The sequence below is a fragment of the Labeo rohita genome, chromosome 24 (assembly GCF_022985175.1).
Source record: "Labeo rohita strain BAU-BD-2019 chromosome 24, IGBB_LRoh.1.0, whole genome shotgun sequence".
Classification (NCBI taxonomy): domain Eukaryota; kingdom Metazoa; phylum Chordata; class Actinopteri; order Cypriniformes; family Cyprinidae; genus Labeo; species Labeo rohita.
In genome coordinates, this window is record NC_066892.1 from 22,820,274 (window position 1) to 22,848,153 (window position 27,880).

Consider the following 27,880-nt stretch of genomic DNA (forward strand, 5'->3'; position numbering starts at 1 on the left):
GTTAAAAAGTATATAGATTGTCAATTTGTTTTGAAAATTACATATTGTTTTGCTAGATAAGACCCTTTTTCCTCGGCTGGGATCGTTTAGAGCCATTTGAAGCTGCATTTAAACTGCATTTGGAAGTTCAAACTTGGGGGCACCATTAAAGTCCACGACATGGACAACATTCCTGAAATGTTTTCCTCAAGAAACATAATTTCTTATCGACTGAAGAAAGAGAGACAGCTTGGATGACAAGGAGGTGAGTAAATTATCTGTAAATTTTTGTTTATATTGAAAATATGCAATAGTGTACTTCTTATTCACAGGAGTGAAAACTCAACCATTTCTTTAAATAAAGGTCAAATGATCTTAGCACATTCATTTTATGGCTGTAAATTCCTATTGTATATCAACAATTGTCTCATTCATGTCTATTTTATACCTCCAGATGACTTAAGCGAAAGGTGATACTTATATGATACACAATTCCAAACTCCACTAATTCTTTTGAGCAAACTGACTAATAATTTTTTTCCCTCTGGGACAGTGCTGTATATGTGTGAAGATAACATGAGGTTCTGGAGAGTGTAACAGTATTAGACAGGCACAGACACAGCTAGAGCTGGAATGTAATCCAGACCTACAGGGTTTTAAGTTCCCTAAAGGCCCATTTTTCCCATATAGCACACCAATAAAGCCACCCAAAGGGAAGAGTATACAAAAATAACTTGAGCTCTTATGCGCATGGGCCCTGCATGTGTACACATGTGCGAGTCTGTGTGTTATTCCAGCTCATCTCTCTCTCTAATATAATGTTGTTATTTATGGTTTTAGAGAGAATAATATAATATTCACTAGAGAATGATTGACGATTACATTGTTTCCAGTGAAATGGAAAAATGTTTTTGTGGATTTGAAAAAAAAAAAACACTATGACGCTAAAATGTCAGAGAGGATATTTATTATCTTTAAAGCTTTGATTGTCCAGGTGGTAATTAGTTCTATAAATTCTATAAATAAAGCTATAAAATATTGTAAGTTACAGATAAAGCTAAACTTCTTGGAAAATATTTACTTTAGGTGTAAGTTCTGAACACCCATAATAGGCCTTAATTATGGGTTACTAACAACACTAAGGAAACTAAGTGAAAGTTACTAAGGAAAGACTTGCAGTTTGTCTCAGATGGTGTGTGTGTATGCAAGTGTATATTGGTCAGGCGTATGTTTCTCACCTCTGGTTCTTCAGTAGGTCCCAGCTCTAAATATATACAGGTTAATTACAGAGTCTGTGCTACATTCTTCTAAGGTCTGCACTCTCACCTCTCACTGTTACACTGGCACACAAACTTGCATCATTCAGTCCATATCAGGTAACTCTGAGCATAGTATGTCATGGTCTATAGGCTATTTTCCTACAAACACTATGGCTAAATAATTAAATAATATGGAACTTTACAGAAGCGTCCTAGCTTAATTCTTGAAATGAAAGATTTGAAAAAGTTCTAAATCAGTACATAAATAGGATTCTGAGTTAGGATGTGTCTCTAATACAGCCTCAGGTAGCAAAATAGATAGACACAGTGTCAATAGTATCAAATGATACTATCTATCATATAGCCAAAAAAGAACAATACATAAATACAATACATAACACACATCAAAATGTCCTGCAAATGTGACTTTTAACAAGCTGAATAAGTGTTACAGAAATAGTTTTAATAACTGAATTTAATTCCCTAAAATGTATGGGGAAACTGTTAATAGATATGAATTATTTATAAGTTAAAACATTTGTTAAAATAAAGATTTATTTGAAGCAGTTATATTGCCATTATTCCAAATGAAGGGGGTATATATTTAGATTATAATGATAAAGAGGAATAAACAAACCGAGGTACGCCTCCCGCTTTGGATAATAAGGCACGACCATAAATAGAAAGAAACATCAAAAAAATCACGTGACCCTGTAGCAGTAGCAGGTGTGACGTCACGTAGCAGGTCTGATCATCATCGCAGAGGTGAACAGATCTCTTACTGAAGACGTCAAGGACGGTAAGAAAATCTGTCTTTTACATATTCGTTTTTCTCTTTCTCTACACTTTTAACTCTTACACTATATATGTATATAAATGAGTGGATGAATAATTGTATTTTTGGCCGCTTGAATGAGGTTGTGATGCTTGAATATGGATGTATTTAGTCTGTCAGCCATTAGCGTTAATAAATATTTGAATGTTTGCACTGATTATTACTTTAATACTATGTTATAATTGCGTGAAAAAAGAAACAAACAGCTGATAACATTTGAGTGATTAGTAAGTTACATTGAAAATCTGCGTTAATCAGTCGTGCATATTTAATGTTACTCACTGTTTCATTCATGTATTAATTTATTCAATCACGTATTAATGTATTAACTCATTTTGTTCAAAATACAACTACATGAGCTCGATGTCTCTAACTGGTCTACTTATATTTATTATTAGAATGATGCCAGAATGATTCGCCCTAGCCTTATTAAACAAAAACGAACATCTTATAAATAAATACGCGTGTGTTAGATGTTAGATCTAACACACGCGCCGAAATTCGTTAGTATATTAAACAATGTGATAAAACGCTGATGAAACGCTGAAATTTATTATTGGTACAGTGTAGATAGAGAGATGAGCGTGTAATGGCGCCCTTCAGAGCTGAAGGACAGTGCGGCAGAGATGTGGGCGATGTTGAGCCATCAGCCAATCAGCTCTCAGAGATGCGAGGGTTGTTGAGTTTTTTGGCCAATCAGCTGTTAGAGATGCAGGGATGTTGAGTTCATCAGCCAGTCAGAAGGGATGCTGAGCTTTCATCCAATCGGCTCTTTGGGATGCGAGTGATGCTGAGCCCAGCGCAGAGATTCTCGCATTAGAGGAGACCCAGCTGACTTCTGTATTGGTTTTAATATCATTTGAGAGACGTGTAATGGTCAGTATGGATTTGTGTAACCGATGTCATTGCTGTAATCGTTTATTTGCAAAAACACGATTACATTAATAAAGGTTGTACATAATGTTAATGAATGCTAATGAGAAAATTATATGATATGTTATAAAGGTTATAATGATTTTGATGTAAAATATCTATCTGTCTATCTATCTATCTATCTGTCTGTCATCCAGACTGACCTGTAGCATCCATTTGAGCTGTGGGTGAGTTCCTGTGGCCTGCAGCACCATGGGGGAGTTATTCCGCAGTGAGGAGATGACTCTGGCCCAGCTCTTCCTCCAGTCTGAAGCGGCCTACTGCTGTGTCAGTGAACTGGGAGAGCTGGGAATGGTCCAGTTCAGAGATGTGAGTAGATACAGTTTGCTTTCTTTCTCTTCCTGCTCTCTCTTTTATCATATGCTGATAATGAGTTCAAACCTTTTTCTTTTTAGCTCAACCCAGATGTGAACGTGTTCCAGAGGAAGTTTGTGAATGAAGTGAGACGTTGTGAGGAGATGGACAGGAAACTCAGTGAGTGAATCAATACATGTACAAACTAATACACCAAGACCAGTGACAAGTCTTGACTCTCCAGAATGACTGACAGCTGCAGCTACTTCTCTGATTGGTTAAAATGGCAATATGTGCAATATTCCAAACCATCACTTACAGAACCTTTAAGTTAAATATCAAAATAATAAAAAAAATGTACATACATATAACATCATAAATAACTAAGGCTGTACATTTTGATTTATGATTTTACATATAGGGTACATCAGGGCTAAAAGTGCATATTAAGGAAAACTGTTCATTTAATTATGTTGAACAAACCTGAAAATGTCTGAAAATACATTTGGTAATTTTAATCTACAATTACAATTTTTAAATCTACAACATTTAAAAAAAGACTGAAAGACAGATTTTACGAATGCTGAAAATTCAGCTTTGCATCACAGGTATAAATTATATTACATTAAGAAAAAAAAAAAAAAAAATATATATATATATATATATATATATATATTATTTTATTTTATTTTTTTTTTTTTTACAGTATTACTATATTTTTCTGTGTTTTGGATTAAATAAATGTAGCCTTGGTGAACAGAAAATACTACTTTAAAAATATTCTTACCTTTCTAAAACTGGTAGTGTACTATCATATTTAACACATTTTTTATTTTTCTGGTGTTAAAGGGGTTTACTATAAAACATTGGCACTCAAGATGGCTGCCCATATTGCTTAAGCAAGAATTTACCACTGAATAAGACACAAAAACTTGTGTCTCTGTGAGAAATAATTATACAGAACAAATCAGTGAATATCATTAGTAATTTGGTACTGGTGTCATGTTCTGCAGGGTTCGTAGAGAAGGAAATTAAGAAAGCTAACATTCCAACAATGGACACTGGTGAGAATCCCGAAGTCCCATTCCCACGAGACATGATTGACCTAGAGGTAATTTCACCCGCTCATGCTGCTTTAATCACATATAAACTTAATGGAATAATTCTATCCAAATAAAAATGCTGTCACTTACTCACTCTCATATGGTTCCAAACCATGTCTCATATGCTGTTAATTTTTGGTGAAAAAGGTGACATTTTAATGTATCTTCATGCAGTTCTGTTCCATATGACAGTTCATAGTGGTCTATGAATTTCTGTTAATTTCTGTCAATTTCTAAAAAGGGACCAAAACAGTCTGTTTCCATCAATTTGACAAGACCTTTCAGCAATATTTAAACAGTTAAACATAAAAGTACCTTTTAAGCTCTTACCAAACCTTTTCTAACATCTTATAGCTTCACTCAGTGACAAACTTTGTATTGTTATTTCTTAATAGAATTAATTTTTATTTATCATATTGATCACCAGGCAACCTTTGAGAAGCTGGAGAATGAGCTGAAAGAGATCAACACTAATCAAGAGGCCCTGAAGAAGAACTTTCTAGAGCTGACAGAACTCAAACATATCCTCAGACGTACCCAGCAGTTCTTTGATGAGGTCTGACTGTCTTCTGACAATATGATCACAGATCTTTAAGAGAGAGAGAGAAAAAAGATCTTTAAAACTGTATCTATTCACAATGTTACACAAGTTACAAATACTATACTAACTATCTTTGACCCTTACCTATAATTCTGCTGGACTCTCTCTAGATGGAGGATCCAAACCTTTTGGAAGAATCATCATCTCTGCTAGACCCCAGTGAGGCTGGTCGAGGTGCCCCGCTGCGACTAGGGTGAGTTCCAAGTAGCTGATATACTGTATGTATAGTCAAACCAAAAATTCAGACAACAGTTATAATTTTAGATTTTCTTTTTTACTAGTGGTTGCAGGACACTATAGTTAATTTATGTAAGTGAGGATAGCAAAATAAAGTAATCTGTGACGTATTATACCCAAAAATTCTTTATACAATGGACATCCAGTAAAAGTGATAGAAATGTGGGACCAAAAATTTGATTTGGCACTTTGACGTGACCATGTTTTGTTACATAGCTTTCTATCAAAGTTATCTGATATTATCAAGATGAATTTGTTCTGACACAGTTTAACGAGTGAGTTCTTATTATATTTTATTACCGTTTTCTAAACTATAGCGAGTAAGCTGTTAGAAATGTTGAAGGTGTCTGAATACATTTTGGTTTGACTGTAGCTGATATATATGTACCTATATATAAACAGTCAGTAATAAAGATAATAAAGAAACAAATAGCACAGTTAAAATAAAAGCAACACATTTTTCTAAATTAAAAAGCCAATGACATTCATGTCACATGCTGCTACAAAACACATGTGGTAAAGGCAAATGAGAACACTACTCATAAATTAGCCTACATGACTCAGTGGTCAGCCCAAGGAAAAAATGTTCAATGTCTCATAATTTTCATAATAGGTGGACACCATTATTTTGGTCATAGCGGACCATTCCCTCACTGTTTAAGAATTTAGTCACTGTAGATTTTACAAGAATTTACCCTCATAGTTTAGAAGATAAACAATTATTTTATTGTATGTTTTTAACAAAATGGTTTATGATTGTGTGTTTAGGATTTTTTTATCTAAATAATTTTCAATGTAATTACACAAAGAAAAAAAAGGAATTGGTGTGTCCCTATTCATGTTAGTACGCTTGTGTAATTATGTGCAAGACTTTTATTAAAGTAAAAGTAAAAAGGCCTGTTCATTAAAACCTTTTTCTATAGACAGAGATCACAAAAATTTCATTTAAAACCTCTCTGTACTCTGCTAAAAATACAGACTTGTTTACCCTGTAGGTTTGTGGCTGGGGTTATAAACCGGGAGAGAATACCCACGTTTGAAAGGATGCTGTGGAGAGTCTGCCGTGGAAATGTCTTTTTACGTCAGACAGAGATTGAGGACCCTCTTGAGGACCCCACAACTGTTAGTGTCTATTTTTAATCTAGATTATTTTATTTAAGATGTTTGCATTTAATACTTTATACCAGCATGATAAAACATTGATCAAGTCATGGTTCTTTGTTTATCACAGGGAGACCAGGTGCACAAATCTGTGTTCATCATCTTCTTCCAAGGAGACCAGCTGAAGAACAGAGTGAAGAAGATCTGTGAAGGGTGCAGCATGGTCCTTTCTGATCTTTCATTATTCACATCATTTCATCCAATGCTAATCACAGACTTTAAACTTCATCTCCAGGTTCCGTGCATCTCTGTACCCGTGCCCTGAGACCCCTCAGGAGAGGAAGGAAATGGCAGCAGGTGTCAACACCCGCATTGATGACCTCCAGATGGTATGCCCAGTTTTACAGTCTGTAGATTTTTCTCCAACTTAATATTGTTGATTACATTTAAACTCTGTTTGAACTTGACCTCATTTTAAATGTTGATAATACAGTGTTTGCTGTGTTTACAATAATACAGGTACTGAATCAAACGGAGGACCACCGGCAGAGGGTTTTGCAGGCCGCTGCGAAAACCATACGTGTGTGGTTTATCAAAGTGAGGAAGATGAAGGCCATTTATCACACTCTGAATCTCTGTAACATTGATGTTACACAGAAATGTTTGATCGCAGAGGTCTGGTGCCCCGTTTCTGACCTCGATTCCATTCAGTTCGCTCTGCGGAGGGGAACAGTGAGTAATATTAATCAGTATTCATGACAGATGAGTTCATCCTCTGAAATGTGATTTATTTGAGCCATTCAATCTGCAAATTAAAGCAAGAAAAAATAGGATTTGCATATACAGTATTTACTTCCAGTCTAAAGCTTAGACACACTTTATTGTATTTATCATCATGAAGCCCATAGATCTACATGCCAATGATTAAATAATTTACATTTATTTTGTAGACAGTATTAATTGTGCCTGCATATACATTTTTACTATACTAAAGTTGTAATTGCATTTAACAATTAATGGGTTGGAGCAGATAGTAAAGGAAAAGCATCCAACATGTGAACAAGTTTCACACTGTTTTAAAGCCATCCCAGTATGCAGCTCATGAACTTGATTGTGTTTCTATTTGTTATTTTATAGTTTATGTGGAAATATTACTAATAAAGAATGAGTAAATGTGATTGGTGGTGTACTTTAAAGGTTACGCTTTATTTTGATGGTCCCCTTTAGACATTCTGTTGACTGTAAGTAACTTTGCAACTACATGTCAACTAATTAGAGTATTAGTAGACTGTTATGGTTCTGGTTGACATGTACCTGCTAAGTTATTTATAGTCAGTAGAATGTCTGTTAGAGGACCATCAAAGCTATCAAAAGATATAAAGAAGCAAATGTTAAGAAGCCAGTTTTTACAGCATGTCTAAAGGGAATTGTCAAAATAAAGTGTTACCACACTGTAAAGGCAATTCTTTGGTGGTAGTATTGTCAGTTTAATCAAGTTTTTATTTACGTAGGAACGGAGTGGCTCCACAGTTCCCTCCATCTTGAACCGCATGCAGACCAAACAAACTCCACCTACTTACAACAAGACCAACAAGTTCACCTCGGGGTTCCAGAATATTGTGGATGCTTACGGCATCGGGACCTATCGAGAGATTAACCCAGGTACCATCACAGGAAACATAAAAAACATCTTTATAAGATTTTGAAAACAATCATACTTTTACTATTTAGTTTAAAGAAGTCCACTTCCAAAACAAAGATTCACATATAATGTACTCACCCCCTTGTCATCCAAGATGTTCATGTCTTTCTTTCTTCAGTCGTAAAGAAATTATGTTTTATGAGGAAAACATTTCAGGATTTTTCTCCATATAATGGACTTCTATGGTACCCTGAGTTTGAACTTCCAAAATGCAGTTCAAATGTGGCTTCAAACGATCCCAAATGTGGTTGTAAATGACCCCAGAAAGAAGGGTCTTATCTAGCAAAACGATCGGTTATTTTCATAAAAATAATACTATTTATATACTTTTTAATGTCAAAAGCTTGTCTTGTCTCATCTCTGCCTGGACTATTTTTTTCTGGTTCATGACAGTTAGGGTATGTCGAAAAATCTCCCATCTCATGTTCTCCCTCAACCTCAAAATCGCTCTATATCGCTGTTTTATCTTTTTTGTTAAGGTTCTTTGATCTTCTTTGCATGTTCACTTTGCAAAGACTATGTCGGTATTCCTGCAGCAATGTAGAATGATTTTGAAATTATTTATGAAGTTGAGGGAGAAAATACGATATGAGTTTTTCGACATACCCTAACTGTCTTGAGAACTGTCACAGAGTTCAGGGAGAGTGAGACAAGATGAGTGTTTGAAATTGTATTTTTTTAATGAAAATAACCGATTGTTTCGCTAGGTAAGACCCTTCTTCCTCAGCTGGGATCATTTACAACCACATTTGGGATTGTTTGAAGCCGTATTTAAACTGCATTTTGGAAGTTCAAACTCGGGGCACCATATCAGTCCATTATATGGAAAAAAAATGCTGAAATGTTTTCCTCAAAAAACATAATTTCTTTACCACTGAAGAAAGAAAGACATGAACATTTTGGATGACAAGGGGGTGAGTACATTATATGTGAATCTTTGTTTTGGAAGTGGACTTTAACAATGCACAGTTTCTTTTTTTCTTAACCAATAAATAAAAAAAAAACTAATGTTTTTTAACACTTGTATGATTGGATTGTTTCTGTTTTGTTTCTTGCAGCACCATACACAATCATTACGTTCCCATTCCTGTTTGCTGTCATGTTTGGAGACATGGGTCATGGAGTGCTGATGACATGTGCGGCACTTTATCTTGTCATCAGAGAGACCCGGCTGCTTGCTCAGAAGAGTGACAATGAGGTCTCAGCTGATCGATAATAATTACATTAAAGAAATATTATATCAGATTTGGAGATGAAGACTAATTGGAGTTGTTAGTGTACATCTAAACATTAACAACTTGAAATGTTTAAATTCACATTCATACATTCTCATTTTAAATTTACAGTCTTTGGCTGAAAATATTGATTATACAAACAAGCAGTATACATGCAGTTGGCTATTTAAAAAAAAATGTGTGTGCAGCATTTAAATATATCCAGAACCAACTTCCTATTTCAATAGAAAATATGCCAACACTGAAAAAAAAAATTAATCAAACCAAATTCATGAAGATTTTAACGCACAATTGTGACCCTGGACCACAAAACCAGTCATAAGTAGCACTGCTATATTTGTAGTAATAGCCAACAATACACTGTATGGGTCAAAATTATCGATTTTTCTTTTATGACAAAAATCATTAGGATATTAAGTAAAGATTATGTTCCATGAAGATATTTTTTAAATTTCCTACTGTAAATATATAAAAACGTCATTTTTAATCAGTAATATACATAGCTAATAACTTAATTTGGCGAACTTTAAAGGCAATTTTCTCAATATTTCGCTTTCTTTCTTTTTTTTTTTTTGTGCACTCTCAGATTCCAGATTTTCAAATAGTTGTATCTCTGCCATCAGTAGGAATCAATGTATTATGTATAAATCTCAATTTCAAAAAATTATCCCCTATGCCTGGTTTTGTAATCCTGGGTCACAATTATGTAATCATAAAATCATATTAAGAAGTGCAAAATTAGTTTGAATATTTATGATATAATTTGCTGAATGTTTATGAAGTCATAAAGGTCTAACCTTAGTTTTAATTTCTTTTCCCTTCGTTTGTATGTGTGTGTGTGTGTGTGTGTGTGTAGATGTTTAACATGATTTTTGCAGGACGCTATATCATTCTTTTGATGGGGATATTCTCAGTCTACACCGGATTGATCTATAATGACTGCTTCTCCAAGTCCCTCAACATGTTCGGCTCAGGCTGGAGTGTGCGGCCCATGTTTTTCCCTAAGGGAAACTGGACGTAAGTTCACAATATTAAATTAGTAAAACATTTTGAATGTGATCAAACAACATTAGCAACCATACAATCTTACTTTGATTGTCAAATTAATTTATAATGAAAATAACAAAAAAAAAAACAAAGCATTAAAATAGCATGTTAAATAGCATTTCTCATTTCAAATTTTTCTGCTGTGAAGCAATTATTATATCCTGAGTATTGTACTATTTCTATCCTTGTATTTATTTGTAGGTTTGAGACTTTGGATGGTAACACGGTTCTTCAGTTAGACCCTGCTGTTCCTGGCGTGTTTGGTGGCCCCTATCCTCTGGGCATTGACCCCGTATGTATTGCACAAAAACACATTCATACAGTATACACAAAGACGTGAGACAAAGAGACATTGATTGTATACATATCGTGTAAAGTGTATTTTATCATAAATTTATGTCTGTATATTTGGCAGTACACTTTATCATATTTTAAGGTTTTTGTGAGTAGACAAAATGGAATATGTTTTTTGACATTTTTGTAAAAGTTGGGGAAAAATTATCTTGTCAAACTTAACATTTTTCATGTTGTAAAGCATATCGACACCTTAGAATTATAAGGTTCTATCTGCATTCTGAGCACTTTTGAGATATTGAGCGTCAAAGTTTTTGCATTCCATAGACTTCTGTAGATAGAACCATTTTTGTTTTCTAAAAAACAGGCCCAAAATATACACAGCTTACAAAAGAAACATCACATAATGTAAGTAAGTTGTCACCGAATAAGAATATGTGAATAACTCAATTTTGACAAAAATGTCAGATAGAACCTTATAGTTCTAAGGCAACGAAATATGCAATGACCTATAATTACCAAAAAACACAAATGAGACCTTCTTGTCCTCTGTACTTTTACACTGTAATTTATCTGTATTATTACAAAGACCAAAATACAATTCTTCAGTTCAAATTATAACAAAGCTACAGAGATGATGGTATAAGACTACTAATATTTCTCTTACAGATTTGGAATATCGCCACAAATAAGCTGACTTTCCTGAACTCGTTTAAGATGAAGATGTCTGTAATCCTGGGTGTCATTCACATGCTGTTTGGAGTCACGCTGTCCCTCTTCAATCACCTGTAAGTGTATGTTAAAAAGTTTGCGAGTGAAGCTGCTAGTATACAAATTAGTGACAGGGAATCGTCTGTTCATGAAGTGCTCTAACTGCATATTTTTCCATGTGTTTCACAGGTACTTCAAGAAACCTCTGAACATTTTCCTGGGTTTTATCCCTGAGATTGTGTTCATGAGCAGTCTGTTTGGTTATCTGATCCTGCTCATCTTCTACAAGTGGACGGCTTATGATGCAGCAACATCTAAGGATGCACCCAGTCTACTGATTGCCTTCATCAATATGTGTCTTTTCAACTACAATGACCCCACCAACAAACCCTTGTACAGAGGACAGGTAATGCACAAAAAAAGTTGTAGATGCTAATAATTCTGGTCAGAATCTGACAGAATTCTGATTAGATGACTGGAGGATCTCTTTGTATGTGTGCATAGGCAGGAATTCAGTCTCTGTTGGTGGTGATAGCTCTGGCGTGTGTGCCGTGTATGCTGGTGGTGAAGACTATGGTCCTGCGCCGTCAGTACCTGTGGAGGAAGCACTTGGTATGTTTATTTACTCTAATCAAAACCAGCCAAACTTCTTATTTCATTTCATGTCATTAATCAGAGAGCATGATATTGAAGTGGAATGTTGAAAGTGTTTGTTTTGTTTCATTGTCCATGGAAAATGCAGACTATACAAATATCACTAGGTATGACAAACAAACACTCCTCTGAGATACTCTGGTTTGGAGTTACAGACTGTGAACATTGTGTTTCCTCAGATGTTTTTAACAGCATGCCATGGGACAAAGCCAAGTACAACACCTTTACTAAATTTCTTCATAGATGTTTATTTGTGTGCACATATGTCTGTTTGATAGAGTAGAAGTGTGCATGATTTTTCATCTGTGTAGGTAAGATCACATGAGATTATTAAGGAGGAGCCAACTCTGTTTTGGACCGATGGGGCACCTACCATTCTGGAAGCTTTTACAGCAGGTTGAAGATTGTTTAGAAGTTAGTATAGTTAGGTCAAAAATAAAAAAGTAGATAACTAGATAACTTCACATGTTCCATTCACATGACAGTTTTAGTGTTGAGATGTTCTTAATAACTATTAAATGCTTAAATAGTTATTAAGCCTTAAATTCATCATAATGTTTAACTACTACCAGTTCTTGTTCAGGAAAAATCTGTAGAATTGATGGATGGATTTTAAATTTTGAAAATTTGTCTTGAAAGTGGCAAAAAAAAATGCCCCAGAAATTTAAAACATGGTGGTCACTAATGCAAGTTTCTTGTTTCATGTGTTAAAGAAATATTTCACCTAAAAATTTAACATTTGCTAAACATTTACTCACTTTCAGAACATCCAAGTTGTAGAGGAGTATATTTTTTCATCTAACCAGGTTTGGAGAAATTTAGCATTATATCATTAGCTCACCAACGATCAGATTCTGCAGTAAATGGGTGCCGTCAGAAAGAGAGTTTGAACAACTGATAAAAACGGTTTTTGAGTGAACTATCCCTTTAAATTTTGAAAGTACAGTATTTTATCTATTGAAACTTGTAGGTCATGTTTGAAATAATTTCTACAAATATTTTTCTTAAAATTACAATTACGAATTTGTAATGAAGTTGCAAATTAGCACATTTAAAACACATTAACTTCAAATGTAATACTGAATAGCACACTATAGTTAAAATCATAATGAAGTATTTTTAATGTGCTGTAGTATGTTAGTCAACAAATCAAAATAAATGTATTCCATTAAAGCAAACTTTAAAGTTTAAAAGTGTGTTTAAGTGTGTTAAGAAACATGAGTGCACTTTCTCTAAGTACACTAGTGCTTTTTATTTTTTTATTTTTTAAGATTTTGAAATATGAGTTACACTATAAGTGCACATTTACTTCAAACTGAGCGTATTTCTTTTTTTACATGGCTAGTGATAAGTTTAGTGCTTTTAAAATAACTGTTTTCTATTTGAATATATTTTAAAATGTCATTTATTCCTATGATTTGAAAGCTAACTTTTTAGCATCATTACTCCAATCACATGATTCTTCAGAAATCATTCTAATATCCTGATTTGCTGCTCAAAAAACATTTATTATTATGCTGAAAACAGCTGAGCAGATTTTTTTCAGGTTTCTTTGATGAAAAGAAAGTTCAGAAGAAACCTTTTGTAATATTATAAATGTCTTTATCATCACTTTTGATCAATTTAAAGCATCCTTGCTAAATAAAAGTATTAATTTCTAAAAATTTCTTTCCCCCGCAAAAAAAAAAAAAAAATACTGACTTGAATGGTATAGTGTTTAATGTTACAAAGCTTTTTTATTTCAGATAAATGCTGAATTTTGGATCTTTCTATTCATCAAAGAGTCATGTTTTAAATAATGATAATAATAACAATAATAATAATAAAACTAGACGTACATTTTCTGAAGAAAATGTGAGTGGTGCTTGCAGTGGCAAAACTCGGCACTCGTTGCTCAGGGAGGTTGCTAGGGTACCCAGGATAGTTGCTAGGGCCGTTGCTAGGGTACCTAGGGTGGTTGCTAAGGTGTTGCTATGCAGTTGCTAGGGTACCCAGGGTGGTTGCTAGGGTGTTGCTATGCGGTTGCTAGGGTAACCAGGGTGGTTGCTAGGGCTGTTGCTAGGGTTCCCAGGGTGGTTGCTAAGGTGTTGCTATGCGGTTGCTAGGGTACCCAGGGTGGTTGCTAAGGTGTTGCTATGCGGTTGCTAGGGTAACAGGGGTGGTTGCTAGGGTGTTGCTATGCGGTTGCTAGGGTAACCGGGGTGGTTGCTAGGGCGGTTGCTAAGGTACCCTGGGTGGTTGCTAAGGTGTTGCTATGCCGTTGCTAGGGTATCCAGGGTGGTTGCTAGGGTGTTGCTATGCGGTTGCTAGGGTACTTGGGGTGGTTGCTAGGGCGGTTGCTAAGGTACTTGGGGTGGTTGCTAGAGTGTTGTTAGGCAGTTACTAGTTGTCACAGATCATTAATATGGAGTGTTATAGAGCTCTTAGCCTGATTTAGCACTTAGCTAATCACTATTAGCATGTAGCTATTCACTACTAGCATGGCTAGCATCTTAAGGATTCCTATTTGCTAGCATGAGTCAAAAGAACCAAGTCCCGTGTCTCTACGATGTTCTGATGTAGAGATATAGGACTTGCTAGATGGTTGCTAGGGTACTCTGTTTGGTTGCTAGGGAGTGGCTTGGCAGCTGCCAATGACGATACTCCAAAGGCTGCTTGTCAGTATGAATGATATAAAGCAACCCCCATGTCTCTATGACATTCAGATTTGAAGATATGTCTGTGTGGGTTTTCGTTGCTAGGGTGCTCAATATTGGTTGCTAGGGCGTGGCTAGGAAGTGGTGAAGCTGATTCATGATTGGCTGTTTACTGCCCCGAATCAAATGAGCCCACCCCCATGTCCCTATGACACTGTGATCCAAAGATATCCATCTGGGCTTTTATAATGGCAGTCTATGGGATCAGTTGCTAGGGTGCTATATATGGTTGCTAGGGCGTGGCTTGACGGCTTATCGGTGATCCTGAGAGTCTGATTGGTTGGCTGAGTTAAATGAGCCCTCCCCCATGTTTCTATGACATTGTGATGCAGAGTTATGTTCAATGCAAAATTCCTATGTAAATTACCATAGTAGGAAAAACACATGCTTTTTAATGGGCCGTCCCTCCCCATAGTATGTCAATGGGAAAATTTGGGGGGCCCTTGCGCCCCAGGGGTACAACTTACACCCCATTGCGTGGTATGTTCTCGCACAGCCTGCCAGCCTCTCCAAATGTGGTGAATCGCATGTTTCTACGAAATTCTCGCTCGGCGCTACGACCCGTCAAAGTTGGCCGCAATGCATTGTCTATGGGATTTTTTCGGCGATTTTTCGCCCCGTGTACGATCATCGTACACCCGATCGCTTATAAAAGTCATAGCACACCATTCCCGAATAGGCCGCATGATTTGACGCCCATTTCGTGGGTCTGTGACAAAAACTGTGGGACGAGTTACGCGCCGAAATTTCATACGGAAGAATAATAAGAATAATAATAAGAAGCACACAGCATAGTAATAGTGATGCTTTGCCTTTGGCAAGCACCACTAATAATACATGTTTTTTGAACAGCAAATTGGCATATTAGAATGATTTCTGAAGGATCATGTGACACTGAAGACTGGAGTAATGATTTAACTTTGTTCACAAGAACAAATTTCATTTTAAAATATATTCAAATAGATGGCAGTTATTTTAAATAGTTATCAGTCTTTCACAATACTACTTTTGCTGTACTTTGGATCAAATAAATGCAGGCTTGGTGAGGAGAAGAGTCTTCTTTAAAAACATTAAAAATCTTACTGTGCAATTTTTTTTTTCCACTGGTAGTGCATATGTTTATACATTTTGTATATATATTTATCTTATATCTTCTAACATCAAGTCTGAAAACAGTAAATGTTACATTAAAAACATTAAAGAAAACTGAAACAGCAGTTATATTGAAAACTATATAATAATGGCTCAAAATTTATGTCAGTTAATTTATTGCCATTCAATTGAATATTTGAAATGAATGAATAGCATGCTTTTTTTTTTTTTTTTTTTTTTTTTTCTTTCTTTTTTTTTTGGTGCAGTAATGAAAATGCCCTTCCACGGAACACAAATTGTCCCTTAATTAACAAAAATAGTTCATTTATGATACTGGCCCAGCTGCTTTGTGACTGACAGGTGAAGCTCCATCGTGTTTTGGTAGGTGCCCCAAGCAGCCATACCAGACACAGCATACACTCAGGCGGCCCATGGCGTGCTGATAGCCACACAGACCTTGTTTGTATTTAGTCCCAGATGAGGGAGGCAAGACCTGCAGAGAATCTAGAAACTTTAGAGCAGACAGGCACCAGCTCACCCACCGGACTCACCCAACAGGGCACGCAGAAGTTCGGTGGCGTCCGGGTCGGAAACGGGCCTACAGAGGACGAGGCGGAGATCATTGACCACGACCAGCTCTCGCAGCACTCAGAGGAAGGAGATGAGGTGGGTGAAGTCTGTAATGTCAGCCAGTTGATGGAATTATTTGAATTGGGAACATCACTGTAGTATACTTTACTGATAGGTATTGATGCATATAATCCTCATTACATATGCATACAAATACAATCTAATCACAACAGCTGAGAGACCTTTTGACGGCACATGGAGAAACATTGCTAGAGTGATGTTTTCTTGTGAGATGTTGTAGTTTGTAGAAAGGAAACCATAGTTTATATACTACCAATGTTTTAAGTGTAGACAGAAGAGAAACTGATTAAAGGATTGTCATCCTGCAGTAATTTGAGAAATGTAAACAGTGGAGTAACTCTTCACTGAGACTCGGTGAGCAGTCTGACTCACCCGCTCAAAACATACCCACCACTGGAATGTGCAAAATATTTTCATCCTCTGTCTTAACTTTTGACATTGCCCTGAACCGTCTGTTCCTTCATGTGCTGAGCAGATAAAAACAACAAATATTGAAGATACACTTGAATGAATTAAAGGCTGCTTTCTTGGTAGCATAATGTTTTACATGAGGGTCAGTTTCATGAAATATGTAATGAAAATTTCCAAGTAATACTTTACACCAGAATCAATAAAAATACATGCAATTATATTTTGGATAAAGAAAAACTTACCTAAATACCCTTAAATATTGCTGGCGCCAATAGCCTTGTGGTTAGCGTGCCGACATATATAGCGCCATTGCGTTGTGGGTGACCCGAGTTCAAATCCTGGCTTGTGGACCTATCCCGATCCCACCCCCTTCTCTTTCTCCCACTTCGCTTCCTATCCAACTACACTGTCCTATCTAAATAAAGGAATAAAATCGCATGAAATAAATCTTTAAAAAAAAATTCACTTAAATATGTATAGTATAATGTTTAAAAAATAAACTAAATAGCAAAAATTTTTATTTTTTTATTTTTTTGAGATTCAGCCTATTAGATGTTTTTGTGGACAAGATAAAGAGCAATAACTTGACAATTTGAACAACACATTTATGTCATTTTATTTATTATTAAATGTTAGTTTTATCACTGCTATTGATGTGTGGTCTGTTTAAGACAGTGGAAACAGAAATATAGCTATACGATGATTCAGTGATTTTGGAATGCACTGAAGTTTTGAAACTTGTTTTGAAACAGTGATTATTTATGGCTATCTGAATTGAATCTATCTGTAATTTATTATTATGAGTATTATGATGAGTTATGACTGAGGTGAAGGTCTGTGGTATTACCCACACATGGCATTAATTGTTCGTGGTGAAAGAGGATTGCATAGACCTTCCGAGATGGAAAAATTTTGTATGAGTGCAAACACAAAGACAGGATCCAGCATGCACATATCAGATATTGAATAATAGTAGTCTATCAGTATAAGTGCTTGGTGCATGTGTGCCAGAGTTAAAGAGAGTACTACACACATCACACACCCGCTAGAGAATGAATTTCCTAACAGCTTGCAGATTGCTTTCTTGATCTGTAACCTCTGACCTACCTTACTTATTATTCTCATTGGTATGCATTAATATTAGATGCAATTCATTTAACAATAATTTAATTAGAAACATTCATACTGTACTCTCTGGTTTGTTTATCTAAAACTCTGTTTTCTACTTTTCAAGCATTCAGAGGAAGAACCGGTAAGAGAATTTTGTGTATTGTTGTGTTACTTTTGCATTCACATAATCTTTCTCATATATAAATTATGCATGAAAAGGATTTATAATAAATATTTTATTCCAACACAATTCATAATTTATTAAAATTAACAGCTAATAAATAGAGGAAATATGTGACCCTGGACCACAAAACCAGTCATAAGGGTCAATATTTGGAAACTGAGATTGAGATACATCATCTGAAAGCTGAATAAATAAGCTTTCCACTGATGTATGGTTTGTTAGGATAGGACAATGGCTGAGATACAACTATTTGAAAATGATATCTGATGGTGCAAAAAAAAAAAAAAATATTGAGAAAATCACCTTTAAAGTTGTACAAATAAAGTTCTTAGCAATGCATATTACTAATCAAAAATTAAGTTTTTATATATTTACCAAAGGAAATTTACAAAATATCTTCATGCAACATGATCTTTACTTAATATCCTAATAATTTTTGGCATAAAAGAAAAATTTAGAATTTTGACCCATACAGTGTATTGTTGGCTAATGCTACAAATAAACCTGCACTACTTATGATACTTATGGTTTTGTGGTCCAGGGTCACATATCATAGATGTAAATATAAAATGTACTCAAAGAAGTGTCAGATCAAATGAGCTACAAACTGAAAAGGGTGCATTCCATAATACTACAGTACAAAACATGGCCCTACAAGTTACACTTCCCACAAACAAAAAAAGTCATCTGTGGATGTCAAAACAGTGTTTTCAAGTAAATTTATAGTATGCTTTATGCATGAAATGTTTGCAAGCTAAGTTATATGGATTCGACTCTTATGAAAAATACAATAACAGCTCTTAGTGAAACATACAATAAATAATGCTTTAAATATGGACCTATTATATGGCAATTATAGATATAACCCCAGCCCCCCAACCCTAAATCTAACTTCAGTAAAATTAAAAATTATTCTAGAGTTTCACTTTACACAAAGGGAAAACAACAGTATAGGTTCTGCCATCTGCGATCGATAGACCTACAGTACAGTCAATTATATATAGATTATTATCGGGAAGTTATGACCTTCAGTGACCCTTTTTTAGTAGTCCACAGTGTGTTTTATTGTATGTTTGCATGTGCTAGGAACCACACATGCTATTTTTTTAGAGTAAGTGGTAACAACTGTAAATGAATGTAAATGGGTGAAAACAATTCGTGACACAGTGCGGTTTCTTAGTAAGGCAGATTTTTCAATACACGATTGTTGTAGAATTATGTAATATCCTTGATATTGTGTTATTGAGTTAATGCACATTAGTGTAATCTATGCACTTTGAGTCACTCAATAGCCTTGGCCTTCTGGTTTCTATGATATCCCGGTAACACACCTCTGCTGTAGAACAATGAGTGTGTTACGTCAGGTTTTCCATGATGGCTTTTGACCCATTCGGCACTCCTAACAAAAGAGTCAAGTGGAAAAGGGAAACAAGCCTCTGCCAAACCAAACTTTACAAGACTTTGGGAAGAATTTGTCCTGTCTTTTCCCTCTTGATAAACACACCTGACATCAATGCTCTTTCAATTATTTTTCTTGCACAGTAAAACCTATTTCTATTGAACAGAACCTTCGACCACCTAAGCAGGACCACCCTCCTGCTCCAACTCTAGTGCTGTCCATTAATTTAGGCCATGTTCAAAGTGTTTTTTTGTTTGTTTGTTTGTTTGTTTTTTTATAACAGTGTGATTTTAATTTGGGCCACTTCCATATGTGGTTCTAAATCAGATACTGGTCTTATTGGAATTTGTGACTTTAGCATCACTCTAGATCAACATCTGACAGAATTCAAGTCAATCCAGAGATTTTACTTAACAGTAAACTCCTTGGTCAGTCTGTGTTTCCATCCATTTTCTATCCATTTATTCTCCAAACCACTTGTCCTAAGTAAGGACTGGATGGCCAGTCCATTGCAGCACTCTACATTTATTATAAAATAAACTTCAGTAAGGACTCTTCATCTAACAGTGTTTTTTACGCTGCTCATGACTTGACAGAAGGGGATATGCGATATTTAGATGAATGGAAAGAACATGCTTCTGTCTCTCTGTAATCTCTCTGGACTGTTAAAAGACAGGAAAAAGATCACTGACATCACAATCAACGCAGCTCTATTGTTCTCAAATACTAATGACTCCATGCATCTTACACAATATGAAAATATTTTGATGGAAAGTGAAGATGAATTACAGAGCCAGTACTTATATTAAAAAAGAGTGCTGTTTTCTACCACTCATTTATCATTACTGAATCAGATAACACTTGACTAGACACATGCTTGAGTTTAAGACGATTTTAGCACAACAGCAAAATAATAAAATAATATGTGCACAAAAAAGTGATTTAGATAACTGATTGAAAAAAATTGTACTATCAGTGTAATGTTAGTCACTTTGGATAAAAGTGCTTTTAACTTTTTTTGGATCCTACATTCAAAGATCATTATTGACTCTTTCCTGTGTTTTTTATTTTTTTTTCCTGTAGTTTAACTTTGGAGATGTGGCTGTTCATCAGGCCATTCACACTATAGAGTATTGTCTGGGCTGCATCTCCAACACTGCCTCATACCTGCGGCTCTGGGCCCTTAGTTTGGCTCATGCTCGTAAGTTCACACACACAAACACACAAACATATAAATATCCACAACACATCCACAGGCTTGTTAAAATTTAACTTACTCTTTCTCTGTCTGTCTATCAGAGTTGTCTGAGGTTCTTTGGGGAATGGTGATGCATCTTGGACTGTCCTCAAGGAGTGGAGGCGGATTCTTTGGCCTGTCGATCATTTTCTCTGCCTTTGCCACGCTAACAGTGTGCATCTTACTTATCATGGAGGGACTGTCTGCATTCCTGCATGCTCTACGCTTGCATTGGTGAGATAAACACACACATCAACACACAGAGCTGTAACTTACCAGTGTAACCACATACAAATGAAGTCAGATTACTTTAAAATTGAAACATTTTTTCTTTAACATTTTTGTAGATATTATGAGGACATCACTCAAAAAAAAAGTTCAGTAGTTCAGTCTTGAAAGAAAAAGATCTTTTTCATGCATTGTGCTAGCAATCACATCATTTAATGCGGAGCACAAGCCGGCTGGCCTCTGAATATCAAACATTATATGATCCGGCGGCCCCGATTTGTGTGAGAGCAGATCAGGAGGTGCAAGGTTCCATCTGTGAACGTCTAACATTACCAGATAATCCATGCCGAACATCGGGACTGATCAAGGTGCTGGACAAGATTTTTTCTCTGATTCTCGGGAGGGGAAAAACGGGGCAAAATTGGGCTAAAAATCCAGTAGTGTGAGCCCGGCTTTACACGTCTCACTACAAATCTAGTGAAATGCTGTAACTATCTGCGGTGAAAATAAAGCACAACTGATGGTCGTTGCATTCCCAAATGCACGCTAAATTCACAGCACATGCAATAAAAAAATTCACTGCATTCATTCACTGTGAATGGAGACGTTCTGAGGCGTGGAAAACACAGCATCGCCTGAACGAAATGCGCACTTGGCTTTGAAACCCACAGCGAAAACAGATTTGATAAAGGGAAGCCATATTGCACTTTTGGTTTTAGTTTATTTGACAGATACTGAGTCAAAGCATAATGACCCAAAACACGACTTCTCATATTAGAATAAGAAGTTTAAATATAATTTAAAAACTACACTTTTTGTGGTTTATGGTCATGTGACCACGATAATATTGAGACAGTTTTGCTATCGCAATATCACAATATTAATAATATTGTTACATTCCTACTATCAGAGTTTCTCTGAAACCCACCACCTCCCCAGCTCCACCTGTCTATATTTGCTAGGGTATTTATGTATGCCTACTCATGCAGCAGCAGCAGCAAATTTCAAGTGCTCACAGCAGCGTGTCTTTGTATCTGTTGGCAGAAGCAAGTCATATTTGCTCTGCAGCAGCATTTCGTAGAAGATCTAGTTCGCTAAGACCAAATACATTAAAGGAGAACTTCACTTTCAGAACAACAATTCACAAATAATTTACTCACCCCCTTGTCATCCAAGATGTTCATGTCTTTCTGTCTTCAGTCGTGAAGAAATTATGTTTTTTTGAGGGAATCATTTTAGGATTTTTCTGCCTATAATGGACTTCACTGGTGCCCCGATTTTGAACTTCCAAAATGTAGTTTAAATGCAGCTTCAAAGGGCTCTAAACGATCCCAGCCGAGGAAGAAGGGTCTTATCTAGCGAAACAATTGGTCATTTTTTTCGGAAAATAAAAATTTGTATACTTTTTAAGCACAAAAGCTTGTGTAGCACAAGCTCTGGGATGCGTGTTCACGTACTATTGAATCACGTCGAAAGGTCATATGGAACCTAGGTGGAACTACAGACCCAGTGTTTACAAAGCGAACGTGCAAAGACTAAGAAAGTGCAAGTAAGTCAAACACTGTTTACAAACAAAAAGGTAACGTTGTTGTAGGAGAAAATTACATGGAGTTTTTCAACCTACTCTACCTTTTTGAGCTGGAGTACACAGACGATGAACTTGTGGTGATTCGAAGATGTGATTCATAGTAGTGATGGGAAGTTTTTCCGACTCGTCTCGTTCAGTCTCGTTCAGCAAAATGAACAAATCTTTTGTCGAGTCATTTCGTTCATTTTAGCAAAATCAGCATCACATGACAGCCCCATAAGAATGACTCGAAAAACCCATAGACTTGAAACAGGTGAACTAATTCCGGTAGAGAACCTAATAGAATGTTGCGCATGCACGACTGAATGAATCACTCCCCGAGACGACTCGTTCTTCCTGAGTCACATTAAAGATTCGTTCAAAATGAATAAATCGTTCAAGAACGACCCGTGGACGTGCATTCCAGAGCCTGTGCCACACTAGCTTTTGTGCTTAAAAAGTATACAAATTTTTATTTTTCGAAAACAATGACCGATCGTTTCGCTAGATAAGACCCTTCTTCCTCAGCTGGGATCATTTAGAGCCCTTTGAAGCTGCATTTAAACTGCATTTTGGAAGTTCAAATTCCAGGCACCAATAAAGTCCATTATATGCAGAAAAATCCTGCAATGCTTTTCCCCAAAAAACATATTTTTTTACGCCTGAAGACAGAAAGACATGAACATCTTGGATTATTTGTAAATTGTTGTTCTGGAAGTGGAGTTCCTTTAAAGTTGTCATAACCATTAACACAATTAAACTATTCAGTCACGTTGAAATTATATTACTGAAAAGCTATGAATGAATAGAGCTGTACAGCTGAGGGAAGTTGTCTCTTCTCTTTTTTTCCCACAATCACTATCCTTGACACTCTTTTCTGTTAACATCTTAATGTATAGATTATGTCATCTTTCTGTAATGTGCTACAGAGGGAAAGAATGTGAAGAGGAAAGGTAAACATCACTGCCTCTCAAGAATAACTTGTTCTAATAATGATTTTACAAGACAGAACTGCATATGTATATGGATATATATAGCAGTTGTTGTATTTTATAGTGATGGCAAGAACAAAACATTCAGTGAGAGGCGCTAAGTATGGCATTTTAATGTCATTCCCAGCTCACCCCATTCAAAAAGCCTTACATGGACAATACACACACAGACAAGTTGGAGGTAAATGGGGTTCTGCACACTTGGTGGTTTTATTTGGTCCGTGTGTGGAAAGATGGAAGAGTCTTTTCTCTCTTGACTTAAATATTTACCACAGCAGTGAGACATTCCCTCACTCTTAAATGTTTCCTTCTCCCATTTATCCACCCAACAGGATCTCAAATAAGGAGGCAATGTTATTTTTATTAAGCTCAATGTAAAATCTTGTTTTATCTGATGTTTAAAGATTTCTGCATTAAAGGCATATATGGAATATCATTTACTTTTTTTCTCATCTCCCCCAGACAGCTGTCATGTACACAATCACTCACTAACAGCTGTCTGTTTGATTTCAAAAATCTGTGTCTGGACATTACCTTACTCAAAATCTCAGCCTTCAGTTCAAAAATATTTCTCTCAAAGGCAAAGCTAAACACTCTTATCTATGAGCCAATGATAGTGACGGAATGTGTGCGATTATGGGTGTGTTTTTTCACTCCTGGGAGCAAAACCTGGAGAAATTGAAAAATGTGCCCATTATAGACAAAGTTGGGGAAATAGTTCAAATAACATTTTACCCACATTACAGGTATGAAAATTTCAGAAATTAATACAAAAATATGTTGAATAAGACACATTTAGCTCATTTATAAGGTTATTTGAGCTGTTCAACCTCAGTATTCCCCATCATCTGTTCTTACCATAGTGAAAAAATAATAGATTTAAAATGCATTTATTAAGTCTATTAACATATTTACTGACATATTGCTTGAGAATTTCTGATATAAAGTTGTAATTAAGTTTTATTTGGAGTACTACTTGTACACAATGCACATTGCCTAATATTAAGCCTAAAATATGTTTTAATATCACTGTTGATGATGCTTGTATGGTCTTTAAATAATATATTTCTTTAAATGCAAAATATTTAAAGTGTACCTAAAGTATACTTGCAAGTGTTTTTTTTTTATATTTAAGTATATCTTTAGTTGGACTTCAGCACTACTTCTTCACAATTGAAGTGCATTAAGTACAAAATTAGTTATAGGAAAAATTAAATATACCAGTTTAAAATACTTAAAGTACAATTGCAGGATATTTTTATAAAGTACATAATATGTAAATGCATTTGTAGTATACTTAGCATGAGATAAATGAATTGAAATGCATTTTAGTATATTTATTTTTCACTAGGGTATATAGAGAGTATGATCTTTGCACAGAACATTCTGAGAAATTAGTGCTTTGTGGTTATTTTATAGTCTGTCTATAATGTGTGAATTGTTTTATATAGGATTTAAGTTTGTACAAGTTCTGTTAATCAGTCAAGTGAGAACCGTTATCGACTGATGCCAGTAATCTTGAAAATGAACAATAGTGTAGGTGTGTTGTAAGAGGGCACGAGAGAGTTATTTGACCCACTAATAGCTGCCATAGTGTAACAGACTCTTCACCAGCTGTCGCATTCCTCATATGGTCATACAGTCCAACCCGATTCTCACCCTTTCACTTCAACACACACGCTTTTGAGGAAACAACCACAACATACCACAAGTAAACAAAGATGCAAGCACATTGTTATCAACAGGAATCCACAGGTGTTTTAAATATTAAATGTCCCACTCATCACCGCTCTGACATTGCGTTCTTTTGTCCTGTCCTTCCTGTCATTTAGGGTGGAGTTCCAGAACAAATTCTACACAGGACAGGGCTTCAAGTTTGTCCCGTTTTCCTTCGAGAGTATCCTGGAGGGTCGATTTGACGAATGAGCGACTTCAGCTTTATCAAATATCATCAATTCCCACTCCTGCATGGATCCTGTCTCACCCTGTCCTCTTCAGGAGCAGTGCTGTCTGGTGAAGTGTTTGTAAGATGTGACCCCTAACCTCTAAATGCACATTTTCCTGGGTGTTTTTGAGATGTGCTGTGTTCTGTAAGCCTTTCTGCCAGATTTATAACCCCACTTTATGTAAACAGTCCTTCAAAACAGTGTGTTAACTATAATGGATGTTACAATGTTAAAAATATATAAGGAGTCCTGATTGGAAATCTAGATTGAACAGTTTTAATTATTTAGAGGTATTTCACAAACTGCACTCTAAAAGGGCTTTTCACACTGCTCTTAACCCTGAGTTATTGCCATTCTAAACCCCGATTTTAACCCCAGGTAAAGGAATGTTATTGTCACGGAGCGACTGAGACAAGAGACGTGCGGATCCAAATGCAATTCTTTATTATAAGACAAGGTCAAAACAGGCTTGGGTCAACACCAGCAAACAGATATAAACAGGGCAAGACGAAAGAGTAATCCAGAGACAGGCATGGGTCAAACAACGGCGAATTTAATCCAAAGGGCGAAGAAAACGGGTAATCCACAGACAGATGAGGAGCAGACAAATTCCGAAACAGCAAGACAGAGGGTTAATCTAAGACAGGCTAACGTTATAATTCCAGGACAGGTATCAGACAGACAGGACAAGATAAACCAGGCAAAGATCAAGACACGGATGAAACGTGTGGCTCTGTAATGTTGCTATTGCTAACACAGTGATAAACACAAACAATACTCATATTTAAAGTCTGTGTGATTGCAGGTGAGTGTGTAATCAGTGCAATGGAACATGGGAAATGTAGTCCAGGGTGACGTGTAACAGTCTGTGTAGTGTGAGTTTTAATGTAATCGGATGGCAACCTCTGGTGGTGAACAGGCAGAAGACCACAGACAGAATTTAAAAGCAGGGTTAGCATCAGATTGGGACAGCATTAGCACTCACATACTTTAGTATTCACATACTTTGGATGGCCACAGAAACACTTTAGCGTTTGAGGGGAAAATGTCAACTGGTTATGGAAAATTATTGTAAACAATTCACATGCTCCATTCTTCCAGTCAATGACACTGACACTGCATACATGCAAATACAAATGTTCTATTTGATGGGGTTTTAACGGGGTTTAGGAGTGTACTGTGTGAAACATCATCTTAAGAATAGGCAGGATTAATTATTAACCTTGGGTAAATTATGACCAGTGTCAAATGTGAAGCAAGATAACCCAGGATTTTTACCTAGTACTTAGAATGACCCGGGGTTAATTATTTAAAGTGTGAAAATCCTCAAAGAGTAATATCCAGCTAAAGCAGCGACCTCCAATCCTGTTCCTGGAGGTCCAATGTCCTGCAAAATTTAGCTCTAACACACTTGCCTGGAAGTTTCTAGTGAATCTGAAGACCTTAATTAGGGTTAAAGCTAAAGTCTGCGAGAAAACGGTCCTTGAGGAGCAGATTTGGACGCCCCTGATCAAATTATTTATTGTAGAGCAGTGGTTCCCAGCCACGTTCCTGGAGCACATTTTAAATGTCTCCTTTTTTGACACACCCATTTCATGTCATGGAGTCTCTGCTAAAGAACTGATGACCTAAACCAGGTGTGTTTAAATAAGGACACATTTAAAATGTGTAGTTGTGGGGGAGGAGGGCTCCAGAAATGTGGTTGAGAACCGCTGTTATAGTGCAGAGAACTGGAATAAATTGTTATTCACTGTAGAAGTTTCAGTGGCGTTTACATGAAAATGTTTCGATTTAAAAATATTTCCAGATTAACAGTGAAAACCTGCATTTACATCTAAAGTCATCAGTAAGTCTAGTCTTTATGTTTCCACAAACCATTTAATTGTATTTGTATTGTTGTGAAGGGACAGATGAAGTACCATAGATGGTTGCAGGGATATCATATTGCCTTGTTAAAACTTAACTGAAAAGTAGTCAACCTTGATCCCATCATGCTAAAAAGCAGTTAGTCAAAAAATCAACTGCATTTTACAGAATAAAGGTTAACATCCTGTTACTGAGTAAACAAAAGTGGATATCATAAGTCTCATGAGGCAGCTAGTAAAAGGTGTTAATGTTTGGTGGACTGTCTTCAGCTGTTTCCTGTTAAAAAGTGAAACATATCAACGGAAATAAAATATTGAAGATTTACTTTATTATCTATTTATTAGTTGCTGTGTTTGATTGTTTTGCTGTGGTGATGTGGTAAGTCTTTGACATGCAGAAGAGAGTGTGCATAAATGAACATTTCAGTGAGAACTATACATTCAGAAGAGTCAAAGCTATCTGTTGTAAAACCCTGTTCCTGCTAAATCAGACAATTAAAGATCTGGAGACAATAAA

At 36.0% G+C, this 27,880-nt stretch overlaps 1 protein-coding gene across 2 annotated transcripts; it reads left to right on the plus strand.

Moving 5' to 3' along the window:
- Positions 1 to 1,950: 1,950 nt before the first annotated feature.
- atp6v0a1b (ATPase H+ transporting V0 subunit a1b) lies at positions 1,951 to 27,880 on the plus strand. 2 transcript variants are annotated; one of them, XM_051098007.1, is made up of 22 exons: positions 1,951 to 2,037; positions 3,144 to 3,315; positions 3,402 to 3,480; positions 4,314 to 4,411; positions 4,831 to 4,959; positions 5,115 to 5,197; positions 6,237 to 6,363; positions 6,473 to 6,555; positions 6,638 to 6,731; positions 6,862 to 7,074; positions 7,854 to 8,004; positions 9,103 to 9,242; positions 10,136 to 10,296; positions 10,528 to 10,618; positions 11,290 to 11,408; positions 11,521 to 11,737; positions 11,836 to 11,943; positions 16,245 to 16,439; positions 18,070 to 18,087; positions 20,612 to 20,729; positions 20,828 to 20,999; positions 25,385 to 27,880. In XM_051098007.1, the coding sequence occupies exons 2-22, from the start codon at positions 3,199 to 3,201 to the stop codon at positions 25,476 to 25,478; spliced, it is 2,607 nt and encodes an 868-aa protein (XP_050953964.1). In that variant the 5' UTR covers positions 1,951 to 2,037; positions 3,144 to 3,198; the 3' UTR covers positions 25,479 to 27,880. The 2 variants fall into 2 exon arrangements, with proteins under 2 accessions (XP_050953964.1, XP_050953965.1); XM_051098008.1 differs by having other exon boundaries at positions 16,332 to 16,439.